This window comes from Papio anubis, chromosome 18, assembly GCF_008728515.1.
Source record: "Papio anubis isolate 15944 chromosome 18, Panubis1.0, whole genome shotgun sequence".
Lineage (NCBI taxonomy): Eukaryota > Metazoa > Chordata > Mammalia > Primates > Cercopithecidae > Papio > Papio anubis.
The window spans coordinates 36,499,508-36,521,884 of NC_044993.1; the positions used below are offsets into that span (position 1 = coordinate 36,499,508).

The window sequence follows — 22,377 nt, forward strand, 5'->3', positions numbered from 1 at the left end:
AGCTGGATGTGGTGGTTCACGCCTGTAATCCCAGAGCTTTGGAAGGCTGAGGAAGAGGATTGCTTGAAGCCAGGAGTACAAGACCAGCCTGGGCAACACAGCAAGAACCAAGACCTCGTCTCTAATATACACACACACACACACACACACACGTGCACACGCATACGTATACACACACACACACACACACACATATATTTTTTAATTAGGCAGACATGGTGTTGCATGTATGTAGTCCTAGCTACTTCAGAGGCTGAAGAAGAATTGCTTGAGCCCAGGAATTTGAGGCTGCAGTGAGTTATGATTGCATTACTGCACTCCAGTCTGGGTGAGAGTGAGACTCTGTCTCAAAAAAAAAAAAAAAGTCAAAAAAGACACAACATGCACTTTTTTTTTTTTTTTTTTTTTGAGACAGAGTCTGGCTCTGTCGCCCAGGCTGGAGTGCAGTGGCGTGATCTTGGCTCACTGCAAGCTTCACCTCCTGGGTTCATGCCATTCTCCTGCCTCAGCCTCCTGAGTAGCTGGGACTACGAGTAGCTGGGACCATAGGCGCCTGCCTCCACACCCGGCTAATTTTTTGTATTTTTACTAGAGATGGGGTTTCACCGTGTTAGCCAGGATGGTCCCCATCTCTTGATCTCGTGATCCACCCGCCTCGGCCTCCCAAAGTGCTGGGATTACAGGCGTGAGCCACTGCGCCCGGCCATCCACTTTTAAATATATACAATTTTTATTTGTCAATTATACCTCAGTAAGGCTGGAAGAAAAATCAACCAACCATAAATGTGAAGGGTTTATTTCTAAACTCTTATTTCTGTTCCATTAATCCATTTGTTTATATCAGTTCCCACACCATACTGTCTTGATTACTGTGTCTTTGCAGTAAGTTTTGAAATCAGGAAGTGTGACTACTCCAACTTTGTTCTTTTTAAAAAATTGTTTCGTCTATTTCTGAGTCCCTTGTATTTCCATGTGAATTTTAGGATACAATGGTCAATTTCTGCAAAGAAGCCAGCTGGGAATATGATGGATATTTGTATATTGCTGTAATATTCAGCAACCTTGCTAAGCTTGTTTATTAGTTCTCTAGTAATAATGTTTTCTGTTTTTTTAGTACATTCCTTAAGATTTTCTATATACAAGATCATATCATCTGAAACAGAGATATTTTTACTTCCTTTTCCCATCTGCATGTCTTTTTTTCTTTTCCTTGCCTTATTGTCCTGGGCAGAACTTTCAAAATAATGTTGAATAAAGGTAGCAGGATTGAACATCTTTGTCTTGTTCTTGACCTAGGAGAAAATATTCAGTCTTTCACCATTAAGGATGGTTATTTGTTGTGGATTTTACATAGATGTCTTTTATCAGGTTGAGGAAATTGTCTTCTAATTCTAGTTGTTGAATTTTTTTTCTATTTTTTAATCATGAAAGGGTACCGGATTTTGTGAATTATTTTTCTGCGTCTGTTGAGGTAATCATGTGTGTTTTCTATTCTATTAATATCACATTGATTAATTCTCATACATCGATCAACCTTGCATTTCTTGAATAAATCCAGCTTGGCTGTGATGTATAGTCCTTTTCATATGCTGCTGGATTCAGTTTGCCGGCATTTTGTTTGAGCCTATAGCCAAGGAATGTTGGACAGCAGTTGTTTTGCAATGTCTTTGTCTACTTTTGGTATCAGGGTAATATTGACCTCATAAAACAAGTGGGGGAGCACTTCCTGTTTCTTTTTTTTAGAGGAGTTTGTGAATAGGTGTTAACTTTTTCTCCAGTGAAGCCACAGATTTTCTTTAAGGGAAGCTGCTTTTTTTCATGTCAGATGGGTAATGTGCCCACGTGGTAACAAGGTTCAAGGGGTCACATCTCACATATATGTGTGAACACCCAATCATCATGCTTATGAACTACAAAAGGTTCAAGGGAAGCTTGCTTTTAATTAGTAATTAAATCTCTTTACTTATTGTAATTCTATTCAGACTTTGTATTTCTTTTTGACTTAGTTTCATTAGCGTCTTTCTAGGAATTTGTTCATTTCATTTAGGTTATCTAATCTGTTGGCATTCACTTGTTCATAATATTCCCTCATGATCCTTTATGTTCCTGTAAGGTCAGTAGGAATGTCTCTTCTTTCATTTTTGATTCAAGTAATTTGAGTCTTTTCTTATTGTTGATCAGTCTGAAGTTTTGTCAATTTGTTGATTACCTTAGTCCATTTTCTGTTACTATACAAAATACCACAGAATGGTTAATTTATAACAAAAGAAATTTATGTCTTGTAGGTGTGGAGGCTGGGAAGTTTAAGAGCATCACACTGGCATCTGATCAGGGTCTTCTTGTTGCTTCATAACATGGCAAGAGGGCAAGAACATGTCAGCTTAGGTCTCTCTGGTCTTATAAACCCATCAGTCCCATCATGGGGGCCCCATCCTGATGACCTTATCTAATCCTAGTTACTTTCCAAAGGCCTCACCTCCAATCGACATAGGAATTTGAGGAACACAGTCAAACCATAGCATTGATTTTTTCAAAAATGATCAACTTTTGTTATTATTTTCTCTATTGTTTTTCTATTCTCTGTTTAATTACTGTTCAACTCTTTATTGTGTCCTTACTTTGGCTTGTTTTGTGTTTAGATTGATCTTCTTTTTGTAGTTTCTTTTTTTTTTTTTTTTTTTTTTTTGTAGTTTCTTAAGGTGGAAAGTCAGGTTGATTTGAGACTTTTTTCCTTAACATAGATTTCCCACTGTGCACTGCTTTGGTTGCATCTCATGTTTTGCAATGTTGTTTTAATTCTTCTCAAGATGTTTTCTAATTTCCACTGAGATTTCTTCTTTGACCCACTTGTTATTCAAGAGTACATTGTTTAATTTCCACATAATTGTGAATTTCTAAGCTTCATTATTGAGTTCTAATTTTATTCTATTGTGCTTGGAAAACATACTTTGTACGATTCAACCTTTTACATTTCAGATTTGTTTTATAGTCTTTCATATGGTCCATCCTAAAAAATGTTCCATGTGTGCTTTAGAAAAATGTCTATTCCTTTATTATTAAGTGGAATGCTTAATAGATGTCTTTTAGGTTTAGGTGGTTTAAGTGTTGTTCAAGTCTTCTGTTTTCTTGTTGACATTTTGCCTAGTTGCTCTATCCATTATTGAAAGTTATGTTATCCATTATATAAAGGATATATTGAAGTCTCCAACTATTCTTGTTTTATTGTATATTTCTTCTTTCAACTGTGTTAGTTTTTGCTTCATGAATTGTGCAGCTTTGTTGTTAGGTACATATATGTTTATAATTGTGATATTTTCCTGGTAGATTGGCCTTTTCTGTTATTATAAAATGTTTATTTCCAGCAATTTTGTTTTAAAGTCTGTTTATCTGGTATTAGTAAAGTCAGTTTTCTTATATCTACTGTTTGCATAATATGCAAAACAGGAAAAAAATGCCTGGGATATATCATGCATATATATGATATACATGAGCTGAATAATTCATAATGTATATTTAAATTAATTATAAATGCAGGCATCCTACATATCCTGTTCGCTTTGCTGTTGAGGTATAAAATAGAACAATCTTACTGGTTCTAAGACTCAAACACAACTATTTCCTGCCTAAATATTTAATGAAAGAGTCATAAATATATGCAAATATTTAACTACAAACACCTTATTAATAGCCCCAAACTGAAATATTATATATCTAAATGTTTAATAATTGGGTATTAAATTATAAGACATCTATATATTGGAATATTAGAAAGCCCTTAATAATGTTGTGGAAGATTCTTCAATGACATGGAAAGATAGTCATGATATAGTCAATGAAAAAAGTAGGTTACAAATAGTATGTACGGTATAACTCCATTGTTATTAAAATATATATTATATATATGCAAAGAAAAATTACCCAGAGGTTAATGATTATCTCTGAATTTCAGCATTATGGGGGTTTTACTTTGTGCTTCCCCTCTCCCCTTGGATTTTTTATAATATGCATGTCTTTTTTTTAGCTAAGAAAAAAGAACAGTAAGTTAATTTTAAAGATCAAAATGTAATTTATGCCTATTAATTTGGCAAAGATTATTTAAAAAGACAATACACAGCATTGGTAAAGATTTGGGAGTAAGTGGGCATGCAAAAAATGTATGCTTCTAATGTTAGTATAAATAGCTACTAGTAGCTTCATTATAAACGTGGCAACATAAGCTGAAATCCTTAAAAACAGAGAAGTATTTTCAGTTCTAGGAATTAAGCAAATTATTTAGGGATGGATGCAAAAATGTCTACATAAACCCAAATGTCCATTTTAAAGTAATGATTAAATAAATTACATCTGTATGATTTAATACTGTGTATTAAAAATTACATTGCAGGATTCTTATTTGACATAGGTCAGTATGTTAAAGGCAGTGCACCAAGTTTTTTTTTCTTCTTTTTCAAAGCCTACAGCAGGTAGAAATTATGTAGCATGAAACATTGAGTTAATATGTAAAAGCTATCAGTTTCCTAGGGCTGCCCTGACAAATTACCACAAACTAGGTGACTTAAAACAACGGAAATTTGGCCGGGCGCGGTGGCTCAAGCCTGTAATCCCAGCACTTTGGGAGGCCGAGGCGGGTGGATCACAAGGTCAGGAGATCGAGACTATCCTGGCTAACATGGTGAAACCTCGTCTCTACTAAAAATACAAAAAACTAGCCGGGCGAGGTGGCGGGCGCCTGTAGTCCCAGCTACTTGGGAGGCTGAGGCGGGAGAATGGCGTGAACCCGGGGGGCGGAGCTTGCAGTGAGCTGAGATCGCGCCACTGCACTCCAGCCTGGGAGACACAGTGAGACTCCGTCTCAAAAAAAAAAAAAAAAAAAACAACAACGGAAATTTATTCTTACAGTTCAGGTTAGAAACCAAATCAAGTTGTTGGCAAGATTGGTTCTTTCTGGAAGCTATGGAGAATGCTTCTTACCTCTCTCCTAGCTTCCGGTGGTTGCTGGCAATCCTTGGTGTTCCCTAGTTGTAGGAACATCCCTCTGGTCTCCTTTATCACAAAGCTCCCTTACCAGTGTTTCTGAGTATCTTCTGCTCTTCTAAGGACACTAGTCATTGGATTTAGGGCCCATCCTAATCCCGCATGACTACAACTAATTACATTTGCCAAGACCCGATTTCCAAAGTAAGGCCACATTCTGAGGTTCTAGGTTGACATTAGCTTCTAAATGACACTACTCAACCCACTACATGTAAATAACATAGATATACAGAAGATTGAATATATTACTGACAATGTTTATCTCTGGGTAGTTTTAGTTTATGGATGATTTAAATATTTTTGTACTTTTCTGAATTTTAAGATAAATAACTTATGTAGAGATTAAGTTCTAAGTTTATTGTATAAAGTGAATATTATGTGTAGTCAAAAATCATACTTGGCTGGGTGTGGTGGCTCATGCCTGTAATCCCAGCACTTTGGGAGGCCGAGATGGGTGGACTGCTTGAGCCCAGGAGTTTGAGATCAGCCTGGGGAACATGGCAAAACCCCATCTCTACAAAAAATAGAAAAATTAGCTGGCTGTGGTGATGCATGCTGTATTCTCAGCTACTCAGGAGGCTGAGGTGGGAGGATTGCTTGAGACCAACAGGTCAAGGATGCAGTGGGCTGTGATCGCACCACTGCACTCCACCCTAGGTGAGGCAGAGCAAGACCTTGTCTTTAAAAAAAAAAAAAACCACTCTTTTCTCTCACATAGCTCACAAAACACAGAATACATCATTTTATACATTGTATCTCTTCTCAAAAACGTCCAACATAGGCAATTCTTCCTCCAACACTGGAACAGACTACTGTTCCTCTGGGTGAGTACTAGTATGAAGCAGTTGGTTTGTGTTTATATGTTATGTTGTACAAAAATGAAGAAAAGGTTTTCTAAACATTAAAGTGTAGTTGAATGTGTTCAGGTTAAATAAGTATGAGACTCCACTGTTTTAGTTTTGTAAATAAGAGGAAAAACTATTTTCTTTAATGTTTACAAAGGACACTACCAACAATGGCAATGAGTTAGGAAACACTCTTAAGACTAAGGGAAAAAAATAATTATTGATTTCCAAAATGGACTTCTTTAAAGAGGTGAGGTGTATCTCTGAGTACTTCTGAATTTTTTAAAAGTCCAAAAACTTAAGAAAATAATACTTAATGTTCAGCATGAGGTTGAGATTGGGCTGCAAAATTGAGGTTTAATAATTTGAATGCCCAAGAAGCAGCTTTTTCTTTTTTTGCAACCACCAATATCAACAGTGAACAATATTAATAAAATTAAATCAAAATGAAAAATTGACAGCATTTAAGATACTGTGGATAAAATTATAGCCAATTTTTGTTTTAAAAATTCTTCCAAGGTACATTTTCCTTTTAAAGATTTACAACTATGGTGTCTTTCATAACTGGAATAAGATAAATTCTATATAAAATTCAATTTTAAAAAGTATTCTCATGTACAGAGGCTGACATCATGGGTAGTCAAAGAATATGTTTAATAAAAAATAATTAAACTTCCATTTGCTCTATAGAACATCATAGAAAGTAATTTAATAAATTACAAATGACTTTTTAAGACGTTTGCTCAACTACAGAAAGCAAATTTAGACTACACAAAACACAACTGGTAAATATTGCAAATGTCCAAAAGAAAGATTGGACTAAGACTTGAATCATAAAACCTGAAACAAGGTCTATAAATACAAGGCAATAACAGCTATAATTCCTTTAGTAACTACCAACACATACTTGGATATCCTTTCAACTGCAACTTTAGTATTATGTAATTCTACTGATTTTTTTTTTTCCTTATAACCCTTAACTTTACACAACCATATTTGCATGTGTTTTCTTAGCTGATAGCTGGACTTTTCCCCAATGAATATTAAATAGAAGTGTCTTGAAACCTAAGAGAATGTTTAAAGTTATGTTAGACTTAATGCTTTGAAAACTGTAATTGCCTTATTACATAGAAAGAGAATCACTAGGATGTTAACCAAATTTATTTGACCATAATTAGGAAAATACTTTCTCTCATAAATTTGATATAAATTAGATTTTAGTGACAAGATCTAGAGATTTTTTTTTCCTTTTTTTTTTTTTTTTTTAATTGGGGAAAGGAAGGAATAAAGATCATGTGGGTAGAATTAGAGGGAGGAAGGGAAATGTGGTTGGTGTTGAAATACTCCACCGGCAAACTAAGTTAACTGTGTTTGAAAAACTTTGGCTATCTCATAGGTGTATTCTAGTTAAACAAAAGTGCAATACTGCAAAGGGAAGATACTAAATATGTAATATATCATTTTCATGATGAAGAATTACTACCCACTTCTCCTGGATGGGCATTATAGAGACTATTGCTAAGACATTGCATAAAGGACTATCAATTCAAAGTACTATTTTGGGAAAATACAAAATCAATACAATCCCAATGGAACTTATATAATTTTGTAAATACATATAACACTGTCTCTCTAATAAGGGGTTATTTTACATACAGAAACATAATTTACTGGTAAAGGTCTTGGAAAACCTGATACAATTGCTTAACTCATGACAAAGCAACAGTTCTATCAAAACATACTGAAAGTATTTTTTCTGCAGGAGAGAACTGGGATACTTTTTCCCCCTAAATTTACGCCCTTGCAGACTTTACCACTAACTTATTTGAGTACCAGAAAAATGCTAACATATATCTCTCCTTAGAATGTCAATATTTTTATGTCCAATTCAGTACTAATTGTTTTAAATATGTATGATATATGAAGGTGAACCTGGACCTCTACCTTGTCAGAATAATAGCAGCTTTAGCAGGAGAAATTGTATCACAAATCAAATATCAGACAAATTTTACATGGTAAAGGATTCTATGAAATTGAACAGAAGCCTTGGGCTTCACTTTTGTGGTTTGTAGGTATAACTTGTACATCTTTTTGAGATTATTCAAAGTGCATTTTCAAAATGGGCAACTCAGTATATTTAATATAAACTGATAACCCAACACTGATTCTGGGCAACATTTAGTCTGCTTACACCTAGAAACTCAAAATGAATTTAGACTATCTGCATATTACTTTACCACTATTATCTGTTAATTCTGGAATATTTCCATGACATAAAACACAAATAGAAATCTACACAAAGAAAGCAAACAAACAATTTCTTTTACATGAAGTATGCTGTGTTGAAAGTTCTTTTCAGTGGCATTTCATGAGTTTGCCTTTTCTGAACCCTGGAAACAGACATTACTCATCTGAGACATGATTATTTCTAATAGGAGGCCAAACTTTGAAAAGTTAAAACTAAGTATGTCTATAGGGTGCCAAAGTCACATGACACATGATTATTTTATGACTTAATTTTACTGATATCTGAATTAAGCTCAGCAAAAAGCAAGTCATATTTCTTGCCAGATTAACATGATATATAGGATGTGTTTAAAAAACCCCTGAAAACAAGTATAGAATTAGAAACGAATGTAAACTTCCTAAACTAACTCAGCTGAGGTAACAGGTAGCCAGTTAAATTGGCTGATTGGGAAACTTATTTCTTCTTTAAAACATACTTGTACCTGAATTGGAAACATCAGCAGTGCATCACAACACTAGAGCATTTTCATGTAATTAAAGCAATGGATGGTGATGTAGATTCTACAGCTTTCATGACATTCATTAGCTGCCCAAATTATTGCTGAGTTTTGATCTGTAAATTATAGGTGTCAAGGAGGCTGTAAAACTATATTCAAATTAAATCAGTAATATGCATAAAGTATTCTGTGTTCACTGCAAATATATTAAATATACAACTCTTATTGAGCATAATTTCATAAAATTAACCCCCAACAAAATTATAATGCCTTTTGTTGTAATTTTACACCTTTATGTATTTGATAGTACATACGAGTTCAGAAACTTATGAATCTTAAGAAATATTACATGCAAAATGTCTCTGAAAGCAGTTTGCACTTCTAAACAAATAACTGAAATGTTCGGTCAGTAAGTTATTGATGCACTCAACACTGGGGTATTTACAATTAACTATTAAAGAAAAAATCCAAAATCAGTTCATATTTTAAGTGCAGAGTCTGGGAATCAGTCTTCATTACTAGAATCTGAATCCTCAGATGACGATGATGTACTATCAGATCCAGATGAAGCATCAGCTTTCTCTGAACCCTCATCTGTGCTGTTTTCATTGAGAGGACTTGGTTCAGTTCCTCCTTTGTCTTCCTGATCTTTAATTCTGGAATCTTCTTCCTTTACTTCTACAGACTTAGACGAGCCTAAGTCACTGTTTTTGTTTTTGTTTTGTACATCAAAAGTATTGGACTGGGACAAAGTTGGAATATGAAGATTAAGGCCTGGAGTGAGAAGCATCCCTGGATAAAGTATATTAGATAGTAATAGTGGGTTAAGAGCTAATGGGTTGGCAGCTGCAGCTGTATTTAATGCAGCAGTAGAGGATGTGGAAGGAGAACTTGACACAGAGTTTTCTCCACCATTCTCTGAACTTTGGCTCTCTGTCCTTTCTTTTTTTCCTTCTGACTCCTTAGAGTCACTTCCCTTTTTGTCTTCTGTCCCAGATTCCGTAGGCTTTGTCAGGAGTCCTCCCATGCCCAATAGATTTGGTAATCCAGCCATTCCTGACAGCAGCATGGGGAACATAGCAGCCATGTTTTTAGCTTCTCCTCCAGAAGAAAGGCCAGTAGGCATTCCCATCAACCCTGCAGTTACTTGCAGTGACTGCAAGTTTTGTAGGTTTTGTTGTAAGGCCTGAAGAGTTGTGAGATCCACACCTGGAAGTAATCCATTGGCTAACAAAGGATTGCCTGAAACACTGGTGGCAGATGCAGCAGCTGCTGCTGCTGCTGTGGCCTTTGCAATTCCACTTTTAGGCCGTCTCCCCCGCCTGCTTACTTCCTCTCTCACCACGGGACCAGTGAGAATACGTTCATACATGCTTTCTGGAAGAAATCCCTGGAAGAAAAATATATTCATTAATAATCCCTACATGAGAATAAAATAAAGAGCTATTAGCTTATCATACAAATAACCATGAAAAATAGGCAATTATTTGTAAATTTATTCTGTACTGATATTAAATAATCAATTATAATAGCAATAACCTAATTCTATATAAGTGGTAGCTTCAAACAGCTCTTCCACTTTTCATTTTATCACAGAATAAGTGACTAAAGAGGTCTTTAGCCTTCCTCCATCCTGTAAAACATAAGATTGTAGTATAATTCTAGAAAATATAAGGTTCAAAAAAATTGTTTCATGGATACTTCCATAACCCTTACATGTTTCACATCATCATTTGTTCTAGAAGACCAAAGAAGTGGCTCCCTTCTAATTGGAAAGAACAATAAAGAAGGAATAGAGGAAGTGAAAGGTTAAAGTAAGATGCTTCATATGGATTATTTTGCTGCCACTTTGGGAATAAAGGAGATAGGGCCATGCTCAAAAGGATACTCAAAGGGGGTAAGATCACCTGCAGTAGCACTTGCAGATTGGGAACCATAAAGTCCAGGACAACAGAGAACAATCTATGCTACTTTCATGTAATTCTCCCATGATTTTCTGGGTCCCAGAACTCTTAGAAGTTTTAGGAGTTTAGAATGCCTGGACCAGCACTATCTAATAGAAATATAATGTAAGCCACATAGGTAACTTAAAATTTTATAGGAGCCACATTTAAAATATGTAAAATAGAAATAGGTGACATTAGTTTTAGTAACACAGTCTATTTAATAGAACATAATCCAAATATTGTCACTTCAATATGTAATCTATAAAAATTGAGATACTTTACATTCTTTTTTTCCAACAAAGTCTTCAAAATCCAAAACCACTGTGTATTTTACAGTTAATTCACATTTCAAGTGCTCAACAGCCACATGTGCCTATTTGTGGCTACTGAGGGGCTACTGTTTGTGACAGTGCAGTTCTAGATAGTGGTTTAAGACAAGACTCATTTGACTATTGTTTAATTTTGTTTTGAATTGAATCAACTTATTTTTTCTCTTTACAAAGGCATCAGGGTTCATTGCAGAAAACACAACAACAACAAAAAAATCATCAACTCATCATTCAGAGATAACCATGGCTAACATTTCAGTATGTGTTCTATTTTTCCCTTGTGCAATTATACACATTCTATAATTCCCCCCACCTCCCTTTCTGAAACAAAAAAAGTAGAATCACACCGAACTTAGTTTTATAGCCTGCCCTTTCCATTTGGACAGCTGTAAGAATAATATCTATTAATTATTGACCATTAGCATATGTGTAGGCTTTACTATCCCAAGAGCTTAAATACTGCTGCTTTTAATATACTGTGAACTTTTACTCCTTTTAGATGTTCTTCTAAGATCTAATTTATTTTATTTATTTTTTTTTGAGATGGAGTCCTGCCTCTGTTGCCCAAGCTGGAATGCAGTGGTGCGATATTGGCTCACTGCAACCTCTGTCTCCCGGGTTCAAGTGATTGTCCTGCCTCAGCCTCAGGTGGGACTACAGGTGCACAACACCATGCCTGGCTAATTTTTGTATTTTTAGTAGAGACGGGGTTTCTCTGTGTTAGCCAGCTGGTCTTGAACTCCTGACCTCAGGTGATCCACCCGCCTTGGCCTCCCAAAGTGCTGGAATTACAGGGGTGAGCCACTGTACTAGGCCTAAGATATAATTTTTAAAATAGTTGCCTAGGCTGGGAATGGTGGCTCAGGCCTGTAATCCTAGCACTGTGGGAGGCTGAGGTGGGTGGATCACTTGAGGCCAGGGGTTCAAGACCAGCCTGGCCAACATGGCGAAATATCATCTCTACTAAAAATACAAAAATTAGCCGGGTGTGTTGGTGGCACCTGTTGTCCCAGTTACTTGGGAGGCTGAGGTATAAGAATCACTTGAACCCAGGAGGCAAAGGTTGAAGTGAGCCAAGATTGCGCCACTGCACTCCAGCCTGGGCAACAGAGAGAGATCCTGTCTAAAAAAAAAAAAAAAAAAAAAAAAATTGCACAGTTTTCCAGAATCTTAATGAACTATTAGTTTATTCTCAATTATCCTTACATATTTGCTCATATATTTGATTACTCTTTGTGGCATCATTCAAATGGTATCTTAGAGGTTCATGTAAAAACAAATAATTATTTATTGATTCTCTGTTCTAACCTGAGAAGCATCTGAGAAATTTGCAACATGTACTGCAAAATAAAAATTGAGAACTGAAAAATGTTGTCATAAGTTCATGGAATATTTTATTAATTACAATTAATCTAAGATATAATTGAATGGCACCTAATTTGAAAATAATGTATAAGTTAGTATTCATAAAATACTCACAGATTGCTTAACAACATCTCCCCATTCAGGAGCTACTCCATATTCTGAATTTTCTTTTAGGAATCTACATAAATCTTTCAAAGGGGGAGCAAATGCACCTCCAACCTGTAAATTAGAAACAGATTGTTAAATACTAAAACACTATTACACAGAAAACTCTTGCTTGCTTTTATTCTATGCTCTAGAGTTTATTTCCTTAAAATACATATTTTTTGAACCACCTTAGATAATCTTTATGATTATATTAAAAAGGGCCACCACGACCCATATGGACTACTGATGTAATATATAAATATGTGATAATGTAAATTTTAAATGTTTTAAGTAGAATAACTAGAACAGTAAAATGAATAACTACCATGCTAGACAGGCAATATAGCCTAGTTAAAAGTACACCCTCTAGAGTTAGACTTACCAGCTATGTGAACTTGAGCAAATCAGTAAATCTCTTTCAGCCTCAATTTTCTGATCTGTAAAATGGGGATAACAATAATACTTCCCTCATAGGGTTTTATAAAGATAAAATGAGACAATTCAAGTGCCTTAGCATAATGCCTGTCACATAATAAATGTAAGTTATTATATGCCAAGTATTGTGCTAAGTACTTTAAATGTGTAATTTATTTTAGTTCTCACTACCTCCTTTGGAGATAGTATTATTTCTGTTTTTCAAATGAAGGAACTGAGCTTCAGAGAATTTATATAACTTGCCTAAAGTTAGCTAGTACAAGTTAGAGCCAGGATACAAACCTAGGTCTCAAAAACCAATACTGTTATTGATTATATATATATTGATACCCTAAAAGTATAAAATTATACATATCTTTCATATGTGAAGTATGATATAATTAACCAATCATAAGTAAATAATTTGGAAAAAATGTAATATGACACTGAGACAAAATAGTATTCTGAAATTTAAATTAAAAACATTACATTTGGAGAAATGATTTTTACCTACCAATTTAATGTCCCTTTAGAGACTAAAGATATTTCTTGAATAATTTCTTCTTCTATACCACTTTGAATGATTAAATACTGTATCTTGATAGGATACAGACAGGGTTTAATATGATCAGTTATATTACCTACAAGTATTTTTTTGTTTTTTGAGACAGAGTCTTACTCTGTCGCTCAGGCTGGAGTGCAGTGGCATGATCTCGGCTCACTGCAACCTCCACCTTTCAAGTTCAAGCAATTCTCCTGCCTCAGCCTCCTGAGTAGCTGGGATTATAGGTGCCCACCACCATGTCTGGCTAATTTTTGTATTTTTAGTAGAGATGGGGTTTCACCATGTTGGACCAGGCTGGTCTTGAACTCCTGACCTCAGGTGATCCACCCACCTTGGCCTCCCAAAGTGCTGTCATTACAGGCCCGAGCACTGCACCCGACATAAGTATTCTTATATGTTATTTCTTTCTTCTTTTTTTTTAAAGAGACTCACTCACTCACTTTTTTTAAGGTCTCACTCTGTTGCCCAGGCTGGAATGCAGTGGCGTGATCATAGTTCACTGCAGCCTTGAGCTCCTGGGCTCAAGCAATCATCCCTCCTGAGCTTCCTACGGCTGGGACTACAGGTGTGTACCACCACACCCCTAGCTCCTTATATTTATTTATATATTTAAATAAGTATATTTAAATAAGTACATTTAAGGAAATAAGTATATTTACTTAGTCTCTGTAATTCTGTTGTCTTCTCTTTTTTATTATCTCCTTCATTAAGCTTCTACTGAAAATGGAGGCCCTCTTGGGGGTTTATGGGGATTTAGCAGGTAGATTCTTTTCCTTAATAACTCATCAATCCTTAAGCCTGTACCCGAGAGACTCAAGACAATTAGGAACTCTACAAATTAAGGAACATGAACAAACCTCTCATGAAATTACAACAATTAAAAATAAAATTTAGAATGTTTAATATCAAACCTAACAAGTAAAAATTCAAACTGTTTCATTTCCTTAAAATTGGCTAGCCAAACTCATTCATAATATTTAGCAATGTGAATTTTTGGTATAAGATGAAGTAGAAGGATTTGTAACAAAATCTACACAAGCACAAAATTAGGTAACATGCTACTGAAATGTCACCTTGTTCTTTCCTTAAGACATGTATGCTATACTTTAAAATACTAACATAAAGCTGAATACGCTATCTCTACGAAATTGTGGGAAAAATTAACATTAACTTTAAAGAGTTGGTGTACCCAACAATATTAAAACAACTGTTATTTTAAAATAGTTTTCTTCTAATTCCAATATTTCTTATGAGAAATTCAAATTTTTTGGGTATTTTTATCCTAGCAGTGAGTGCATTTAACAGACGGTAAATCAGAACCAGACCTGTGTAAGGTAATTTAGTGTATGAGAAAAATAATGCAATGAGAAATGCGATGTTCTTACACTGACGCCATTTTTTCTTTCCTATTTGTTGCTTGCTCATCGGAATAAAAAAAGTGTGTCAAAGCTATACATATACAAAACGTGTCACAAGTTTCTATTGTTTATTTTGTGAGGTAAAAGAGAAATATATTAATCCAAACATAAAACAAGAAATCTATGTAAGTCTATTTCTGAAAAATCTCCACTCTATTCATCATTCAGTAAAAGAAGATAAGCCACAAAGGTGGCATTAGTCTACAAGGTACCTTTAAGATATTCTGTTTTCATCAATGAGAAATTGTGTAATATGCTGATTTTGATAGAAAAAGACACGTTAAGGTCATCTGACAGAAAACTGCAGTGATAAATAAATAAATGTATGACGGCTATGTGAATGGTGTCTTCTTAGATGAGAATTTCTCAACTTTTACAGTACAGACATTGTGAATTAGTATTGTGGGGGTTGTCCTATGTACTGTAGGAGGTTTAGCAGCATCTCTGGCTTCTACCCACTAGATACCACTAGTATCCTCTCCTTGTGGTTACCAAAGATGTCTCCAGACACTGCCAAATATTCCTTGAGAGGTGAAACTACCCCTGGTAAGAATGACTGCTTTTGATGTAGTACCCTTGTATGAGTGTAAAACTATATGCAATGGCACTGCTTAGGCACAGATGTGTTAAATGACTTGCTTATTTCATGTAATAGCTTAGCTAATGAAGTGAGATTTGAAATTAGACTGCATAAAATCATACTGCATGTCTTCCCTCAGAATCTGAGATTCAACTCATTTCCAGGTCTGTTAGAAAACACTACTGAATAATGAAATAGTGTTCTGGAGATCTCTTAAATATTGAATCAATAAAAAACATTAAGAAAAAAACATTAAAATACCTTTCTAGCATTTCTTCTGTTAATCAGTTGAACACGTTCTTCTCCAGTGAGACTATTCACATCTAGTTTATTGGGGTTTCTGCAACGGTGTCTTTTTTGTTTGGGCCTTCCCTCATGAAGCTGCATTCTCTAAAATATATAGATAAAGACATATCTTTAAAGTCTTTAACTGTGCAAAACAATTCAAGATGTTAAATGAGCTGATCCGAGTAATTTAATAGCATTTACCTTTTGGTTATTTACATTTTAAAAATATCTAAACTTTTTTATTTAATTTTTTTGAGACAGGGTCTTGCTCTGTTGCCCAGGCTGGAGAATAGTGGTGTGATCACAGCTCACTGTAGCCTTGACATCCCAGGCTCAAGTGATCCTCCCACCTCAGTCTCTCAAGTCGCTGGGACCGCAGGTGTTTGCCACCATGCCTGGCTAATTTTTTTTATTTTTTGTAGAGATGAAAGTTTTGCCACGTTGCCCAGGCTGATCTTGAACTCCTGGGCTCAAGCTATCCTCCAGTCCTGGACTCCCAAAGTGCTGGGATTACAGATGTGAGCCACCGCGCCTGGCCAAACATTATTTTGATAAAAAGTATCACATCAATCTTTTCTTCAAATTATACGTTAAAAAAGTTAAGCCTGGGCAATATGCCGAGACCCTGTCTCTACAAAAAATCAAAAATTAGCTGGCCATGGTGGTGTATGCCTACAGTCCCAAGTATTTGTGGGGGCTGAGATGGGAGGACTGCTTGGGCATGGGAGGTTAAGGCTACAGTGAGCCATGAATGTGCCACCGCACTCCAGCCTGGGCACAAAGTGAGGCCCTATCTCAAAACAAAAACAAACAAAAACCCAACAACTCATATCTAGCAATAAAAATAAAAACTCATCCCATCAAACCATGCTACTTCTCTATATAACTATTAACAAAACAGGGCTTAATGTTTGCAGGTATTTCCAGCCAATTAAAAATATTTTCAGGAAACCAACGCTCGAATTCTTCAGCTTAGCATACCAGTCCCATCATGGCCTGAACCTATTCAATTCACCTCTTCTGTTCATTGTTCATCTACTATTACCCTACTCACTCCTCCACATACTCTGGAATATTAAACTAATCACTGTTTTATGAATATGCCTTACAGTCATATCTTCTTTTCTTTTTTTTTTTTTTTTGAGATGGAGTTTTGCTCTTGGCTCCCGGCAACCTCTGCCTCCCAGTTCAAGAGATTCTCCTGCCTCAGCCTCTCGAGCAGCTGGACTACAGGCACCCGCCACCATGCCCAGCTGATTTTTGTATTTTTAGTGGAGATGGGGTACCATGTTGGCCAGGTTGGTCTTGAACTCCTGACCTCAGGTGATCTGCCCGCCTCAGCCTCGCAAAGTGCTAGGATTACAGGCGTGAGCCACCACACCTGGCCATCTTCTTAGTAATTCTATATTGCCTAGAACATCCTCCTCTTGTGTTAACCTGGTCAATGCCTACTTACTCTTTTTTCATCCACCAGACGAATATCAGCTCTATTTTCTTTATCTTTCTTCAGAAACTACTCTGCCTAGGCAGAGTTAATTTTTCTTACATCTGTTCCCATGAGACTTTATACATACCTTTATTATAGTATACTCTCCACCATGTTGTAATTATTTAGCTACAGAAATATTACAACAGAGTGTGAGATCCAAGAAATCATTAATGTAAGGTGATTTTTACATAGGAAAATGCTTTTCCTTGGGAAAGCCGACAAGTTACATCTTATAATCTTTAGAGGAACAAATGCTGTCCTTAAGAATATGTTTTCAAAGTCTTTACAATAAAGTAATATAAAATATTATGATAAAATATTTGCAGGTAAAATGATGAATGGATATACAAAGTTAAAAAGTTAATAAAGGCCCTTTTGCAGTGATAAAGAGAAAGGTATGGCAATTCTTCAGAGTCTAGAGTATAGGTGTAAGGGCAAAGATTTTATATTGTTTACTGCTATATCCTCAATCTTTTAAAATAGTAAGTAGTACATTGTAATCACTCAATAAAAAATTGTTAACTGAATAAATAAATGAATGTTATCTTCAACATGTTAAGAAGTTACAGTGTTCAACTCAGGATTCCCATTAATTTTAGAATTGCAATATTTAGCCAGGTGTGGTGGCTCACACCTGTAATCTCAACACTTTGTGAGGTTGAGGTGGGAGGATCGCTTGAGCCAGGAGTTTGAGACCAGCCTGAACAAGATAGTGAGAGCCTGTCTCTATAAAATAAAAATTGAAAAAATTAACGATGTTAATTTTTGGTCACAACAGATGTGACCAGGCTGTTCTCAAACTCCTGAACTCAAGTGATTTGCCCATTTTGGCCTCCCAAAGTGCTAGGATTATGGCCATGAGCCACCATGCCCAGCCTCATCTTTGATTAACATAAACTCACTGTGCATCTGGAGAGGCATAGAAGATATACTCATAGCTTGAAGAAGAGCTTAAGAGGAGTAGTTTGGACTCTGGATTTAAGAGTTTGTTTGCTGAGTGGACTTGGACAATTTACTTACAACTTTAGTGTTTTAATTTCATTTAAAAAACAGTTATAGGCTGGGTGCAGTGGTTCATGCCTGTGTTCCTAGCACTTTGGGAGGCTGAGGCAGGTGGATTGCTTGAGGCCAGGAGTTTGAGACCAGCCTGGCCAACATGGTGAAACCATGTCTCTACGAAAAATACAAAAGTTAGCTGGGCATGGTGGTGTGCTGGGCATGTGGTCCCAGCTACTCGGGAGACTGAGGTGGGAGAATCACTTGCATCCGGGAGGCAGAGGTTGAAGTGAGCCAAGATCATGTCACTGCACTCCAGCCTGGGTGACAATGCGAGACTGTGTCTCAAAAAATCAAAAAACAGTCATAACAATGCCACATAATCAAGTTATTGTGTTAAATGAGGTAATGCACGTTGTGTGCATAAGTATGTCAGCATAACTGCAGGTACATAGTTAAGTTTCAATACACGTTTACTATAATCATTATTATTTTAAAATAAACTGCTTGAGAAAGGATTGGAAGTTTTGTACCTTAGCAACCTTCACTGGGTCTAACATAGTTCTCTATATTGGAAGTAATTTTTATTATTAAATACTCATTGAATGCAGAATGGAAAAACGGAAAATAACATTGTATTGTATCATGGGAAGGATGGTAATTATTTTTTCCTGCTAATTCTCCTAGGTCTTAGGCAGAGCACATATTTAGCATAAGTGGATGAGAATTTACGCTTCATCGTGATAGATCTGACAATTCATAGCAATAAAATATAACAAGAGTTTTAAGGTGTCACCTACAGGAATAAAAGCTCCCAAATCTTCCACATAACCTGGGTGCTCCTTAAGCCATTTTTCCAAATCCTTTCTCTTTGGTGCATCATCTCCTGCAAGTCTTGTTCCATCTTTAAGATTAATAACTGGAACTGGACTTTCTGTATCAGAAATTCCTTGAGGCTGAGTATAGGATAGTGCTGGATTTATCCCTGTGGAGATCTGTGAGGAGGTTAACCCTAAAGAAACCTGTAAAAAAAACAACAAATGGAATCTTTATTTCCATACTTTATCATTCTAATACTGGTTCAATAAAGCAATTATTTTTGAAGAGAAAAAATAAGTTGTTGCTAAAAATTCTGCTAAATCTTTTAAACTTAAAATTTTTATCACTCTTGGACAGTGCTAAGATTCTAAGATATCATGTAAAACTATATGGCATACTTCTAATTTCCTTATTAATAGTCTATAAAACATTCACAAAACAACAATATGTATATTTACTAGGATTGAATTTTGAACCCAAGGATCAGTTTTCAAGTACTGCTTTACTTACATGATTAGGTGGTTTACTTCTGTTAAAAAAGAAGATGTCAACACCTTCTACATTCTTTCTCCTTCCTCGCCTTTTTTTGACTATAGGCTGGTTGTCTAATATCACACCATTGGCACCAAGGGTTGGTTGAATGGAAGTACCTAATTGAATTAAAAATGCAAAATGGTGATACAAATTTAGTTCTTAAACAAATTGAAAGTAATCCCTTTCCTAAATATATGTGTTAGTTCTTATTTTATACATCTTTAATGTAGAAACTTTTGGACTAAAAATATCATCCCCACCTCTCATTTAAAAACCTGAAGAATTACAACCTAGGCCTCTTTCCATTTTTGATCAGTCTTCTCTATTTTTTTCCCCGATATTTACACATCTTCCCTTCCTTCCTTGGAGAAGGAAGCATGTCTTCTTCCTAGGGTAACATTTTCCTAAGATAACATTTCCCCTTTCTTTGAACCCATTAGTTCCTATAATTTCAAAAGCTTTTTTTTTTTTTTTTTTTAAATCATTTGTCTCTGCTTTTTGTGCCAAATATCTTTTTCTACATTATGCTTTTTTTTTTTCTTGAGACAGAGTCTCGCTGTGTTGCCCAGGCTGGAGTGCAGTGGCATGATCTTGGCTCATTGCAAGCTCCGCCTCCCAGGTTCACACCATTCTTCTGCCTCAGCCTCCCAAGTGAGCCACTGCACCCGGCCAGACTTTTCTAAACTTAAAAATATGGCCTAACTCAAACAAACAAATGTTAAACTTTTGGCCGGGCATAGTGGCTCACGCCTGTAATCCCAGCACTTTGGAAGACCGAGGTGGGTGGATCACCTGAGGTCAGGAGTTCAAGACCAGCTTGGCCAACACGGCAAAACCATGTCTCTACTAAAAATACAAAAATCAGCTGGGCGTGGTGGTGGGCACCTGTAATACAAGCTACTTGGGATGCTGAGGCACAATAATCACTTGAATCCGGGAGGCGGAGGTTGCTGTGAGCCAAGATCACGCCACTGCACTCCAGCCTGGGCAACAGAATGAGACTCTGTCTCAGAAAAAAAAACACTGTCCGTTTTATAACGTCAAAACTTTTAAAAGACTGATCTCTCTTGTGCTCCTTTTTTTCATGAGTAAATAGTTCTTTGATTTCCCATAGTCCATTCCCACCCCAACCTACTTAAGGCATTTTCTTTAAGATATAAGTAACTTTTTAGTCACCAAATTAAACTGACTTCTCTCACTTCGGTAGGCACTCAACAAAAATGTCTGCAAGGGGTATGAATGAAACAGTTCTGTGCATTCATCAATTTTTCTAATAGATATTTTATTAAGTAGCTATGTACTAGGCAGTATGATGGTTTGAAGATGAATAAAACACTTTTTCTTAAAGAGTACATAATCTTGAATTCTCTTATTAAAAGGACATATTATTAAAGGTGAGATGCTTGTTTAAAATAGTTTACATGTTTATAACGAAAAATGCATTTTCAATCATTCAAGGATAATTTATTGAGGAAGTCCTGTGTATTCCTGAATAAGGTGTTGCCTTCTGGCGAGCTGTGTAACTTCGCAGAAGTCATAACCTTCCTCCCATCTCAGTTTCAAAAAGGTACTTAGTTCATATGGTAAGTTCCATTCTGTTTCATACTTCTCATGTCTTCCTATTCTAACACAAACGAACTGCTTTGAATCAACATGATTCTCAACCTCTGACCCCTGTCCTAGGTCTGTTTTTGATGCTTTCCATAACTTAAGATTCAGCTTTCCTAAGCAAGATTTGATCTACACATCTGTCCCAGTAAGAATTTACACACTAGCAAGGTCAGTCTCATCACAAAATCACACCATTTTCCTGATATCCAGTCTGTTTCATGCTATTCCTTGCCCTTCTTTTACCCCTTCTAACAACCCTATTTTCTAGAAAGACAATTATTTAGTTGTCGTCTTATCAAATCCTGTTCAATCCCACTTCTACAGGACTCTGGCTAAGTTTCCAGAAAGCAATGACTTTCCTCTTCTCCAGCGTTATTAACTATAATGTTCTATGTAGCAAAATATTGAATGTATTGTCTAATATTTTAATGTGCGTGTCTTGTCTACCAATCAACTAAAAGGAGGAGATAGTGTCTTACATTTCTTTTACTTTACCTTTAGTGTAATCCCTGTACTATATAAAAAACAGAAGTACTTAATATAATTATCTATGAAAAAACATCTGGTTTCTACCAAAGTGTACATTTACAAACATATTCTATTCGACTAACTCTTCATTTTAATTATATAATACCCTGACTTATTTCTGAGGCTGATTTTAATAAACATTAGCAATTCATTTAAGCCAGAATCCAAATGTAAGATTCAATTTTGAAGTCTGTGTTGTCTTTATTTTAGATGCAAATAACACTATTTTAAAAATAGCTTCTTTGTATTGAATGCTTAAGCGCCAGATACTGTACTAAGCTTTAGAAATGCTATCTCAAATCATCAAAAACAAAACAGAAACAGAGAGGGATTATTAAGCTCATTTTATAAATGAGATGGAAACATTAAGCCACTTGCTCAATGTCACAATATCCAGTAAATGACAGAATTAAAAACCCCAGGTTGCTTGGTTCTGCCATCCTCTATTCACTACTCCAGGTAGTTTCTGGAATGAACTCTTCAGTTTTGTCTTCTTGTTATAATCTATGCTATTTTACTGTCCTTCATTAATGAAATTACATTACATCTGGTATCTTTACTCAAGGCTTTCCAGGGGGTAATTACACAAGAATACAAAAGGCACAGCCTTTGGAAAATGAAGAATTGTAATAATAGCATCTGTTAAACATCTAATTCTAAAACCTATGAGTACCAAATTTTAACATCTGTTTGGCATCCCATTGTGTGCCAAGCTCTTTATTGGC

General features: G+C 35.7%; 1 protein-coding gene and 1 non-coding gene across 23 annotated transcripts in view; both read right to left on the reverse strand.

Annotated features, from left to right (window-relative positions):
• Positions 1 to 1,819: 1,819 nt before the first annotated feature.
• Positions 1,820 to 1,922, reverse strand: LOC116271380. Its single transcript, XR_004179938.1, has one exon. It is a non-coding gene; the product is annotated as a small nucleolar RNA U13 (small nucleolar RNA).
• A 4,587-nt stretch (positions 1,923 to 6,509) lies between these two features.
• CHD9 (chromodomain helicase DNA binding protein 9) overlaps positions 6,510 to 22,377 on the reverse strand; it is a 276,773-nt gene continuing 260,905 nt past the window's right edge. For 16 of the 22 annotated variants that reach the window (XM_021931967.2, XM_017953359.3, XM_003916870.5 and 13 more), the window contains 5 exons: positions 19,490 to 19,629; positions 18,961 to 19,182; positions 15,649 to 15,777; positions 12,378 to 12,482; positions 6,510 to 10,013 (listed from right to left, as the gene is read on the reverse strand). In XM_021931967.2, the coding sequence (XP_021787659.1) occupies positions 9,129 to 10,013; positions 12,378 to 12,482; positions 15,649 to 15,777; positions 18,961 to 19,182; positions 19,490 to 19,629 (1,481 nt within the window). In that variant the 3' untranslated portion in view covers positions 6,510 to 9,128. Of the gene's footprint in view, positions 10,014 to 12,377; positions 12,483 to 12,792; positions 12,848 to 14,048; positions 14,188 to 15,648; positions 15,778 to 18,960; positions 19,183 to 19,489; positions 19,630 to 22,377 lie in introns of those variants that run through there. The other 6 variants (XM_021931965.2, XM_021931968.2, XM_017953363.3 and 3 more) reach the window with 4 other exon arrangements.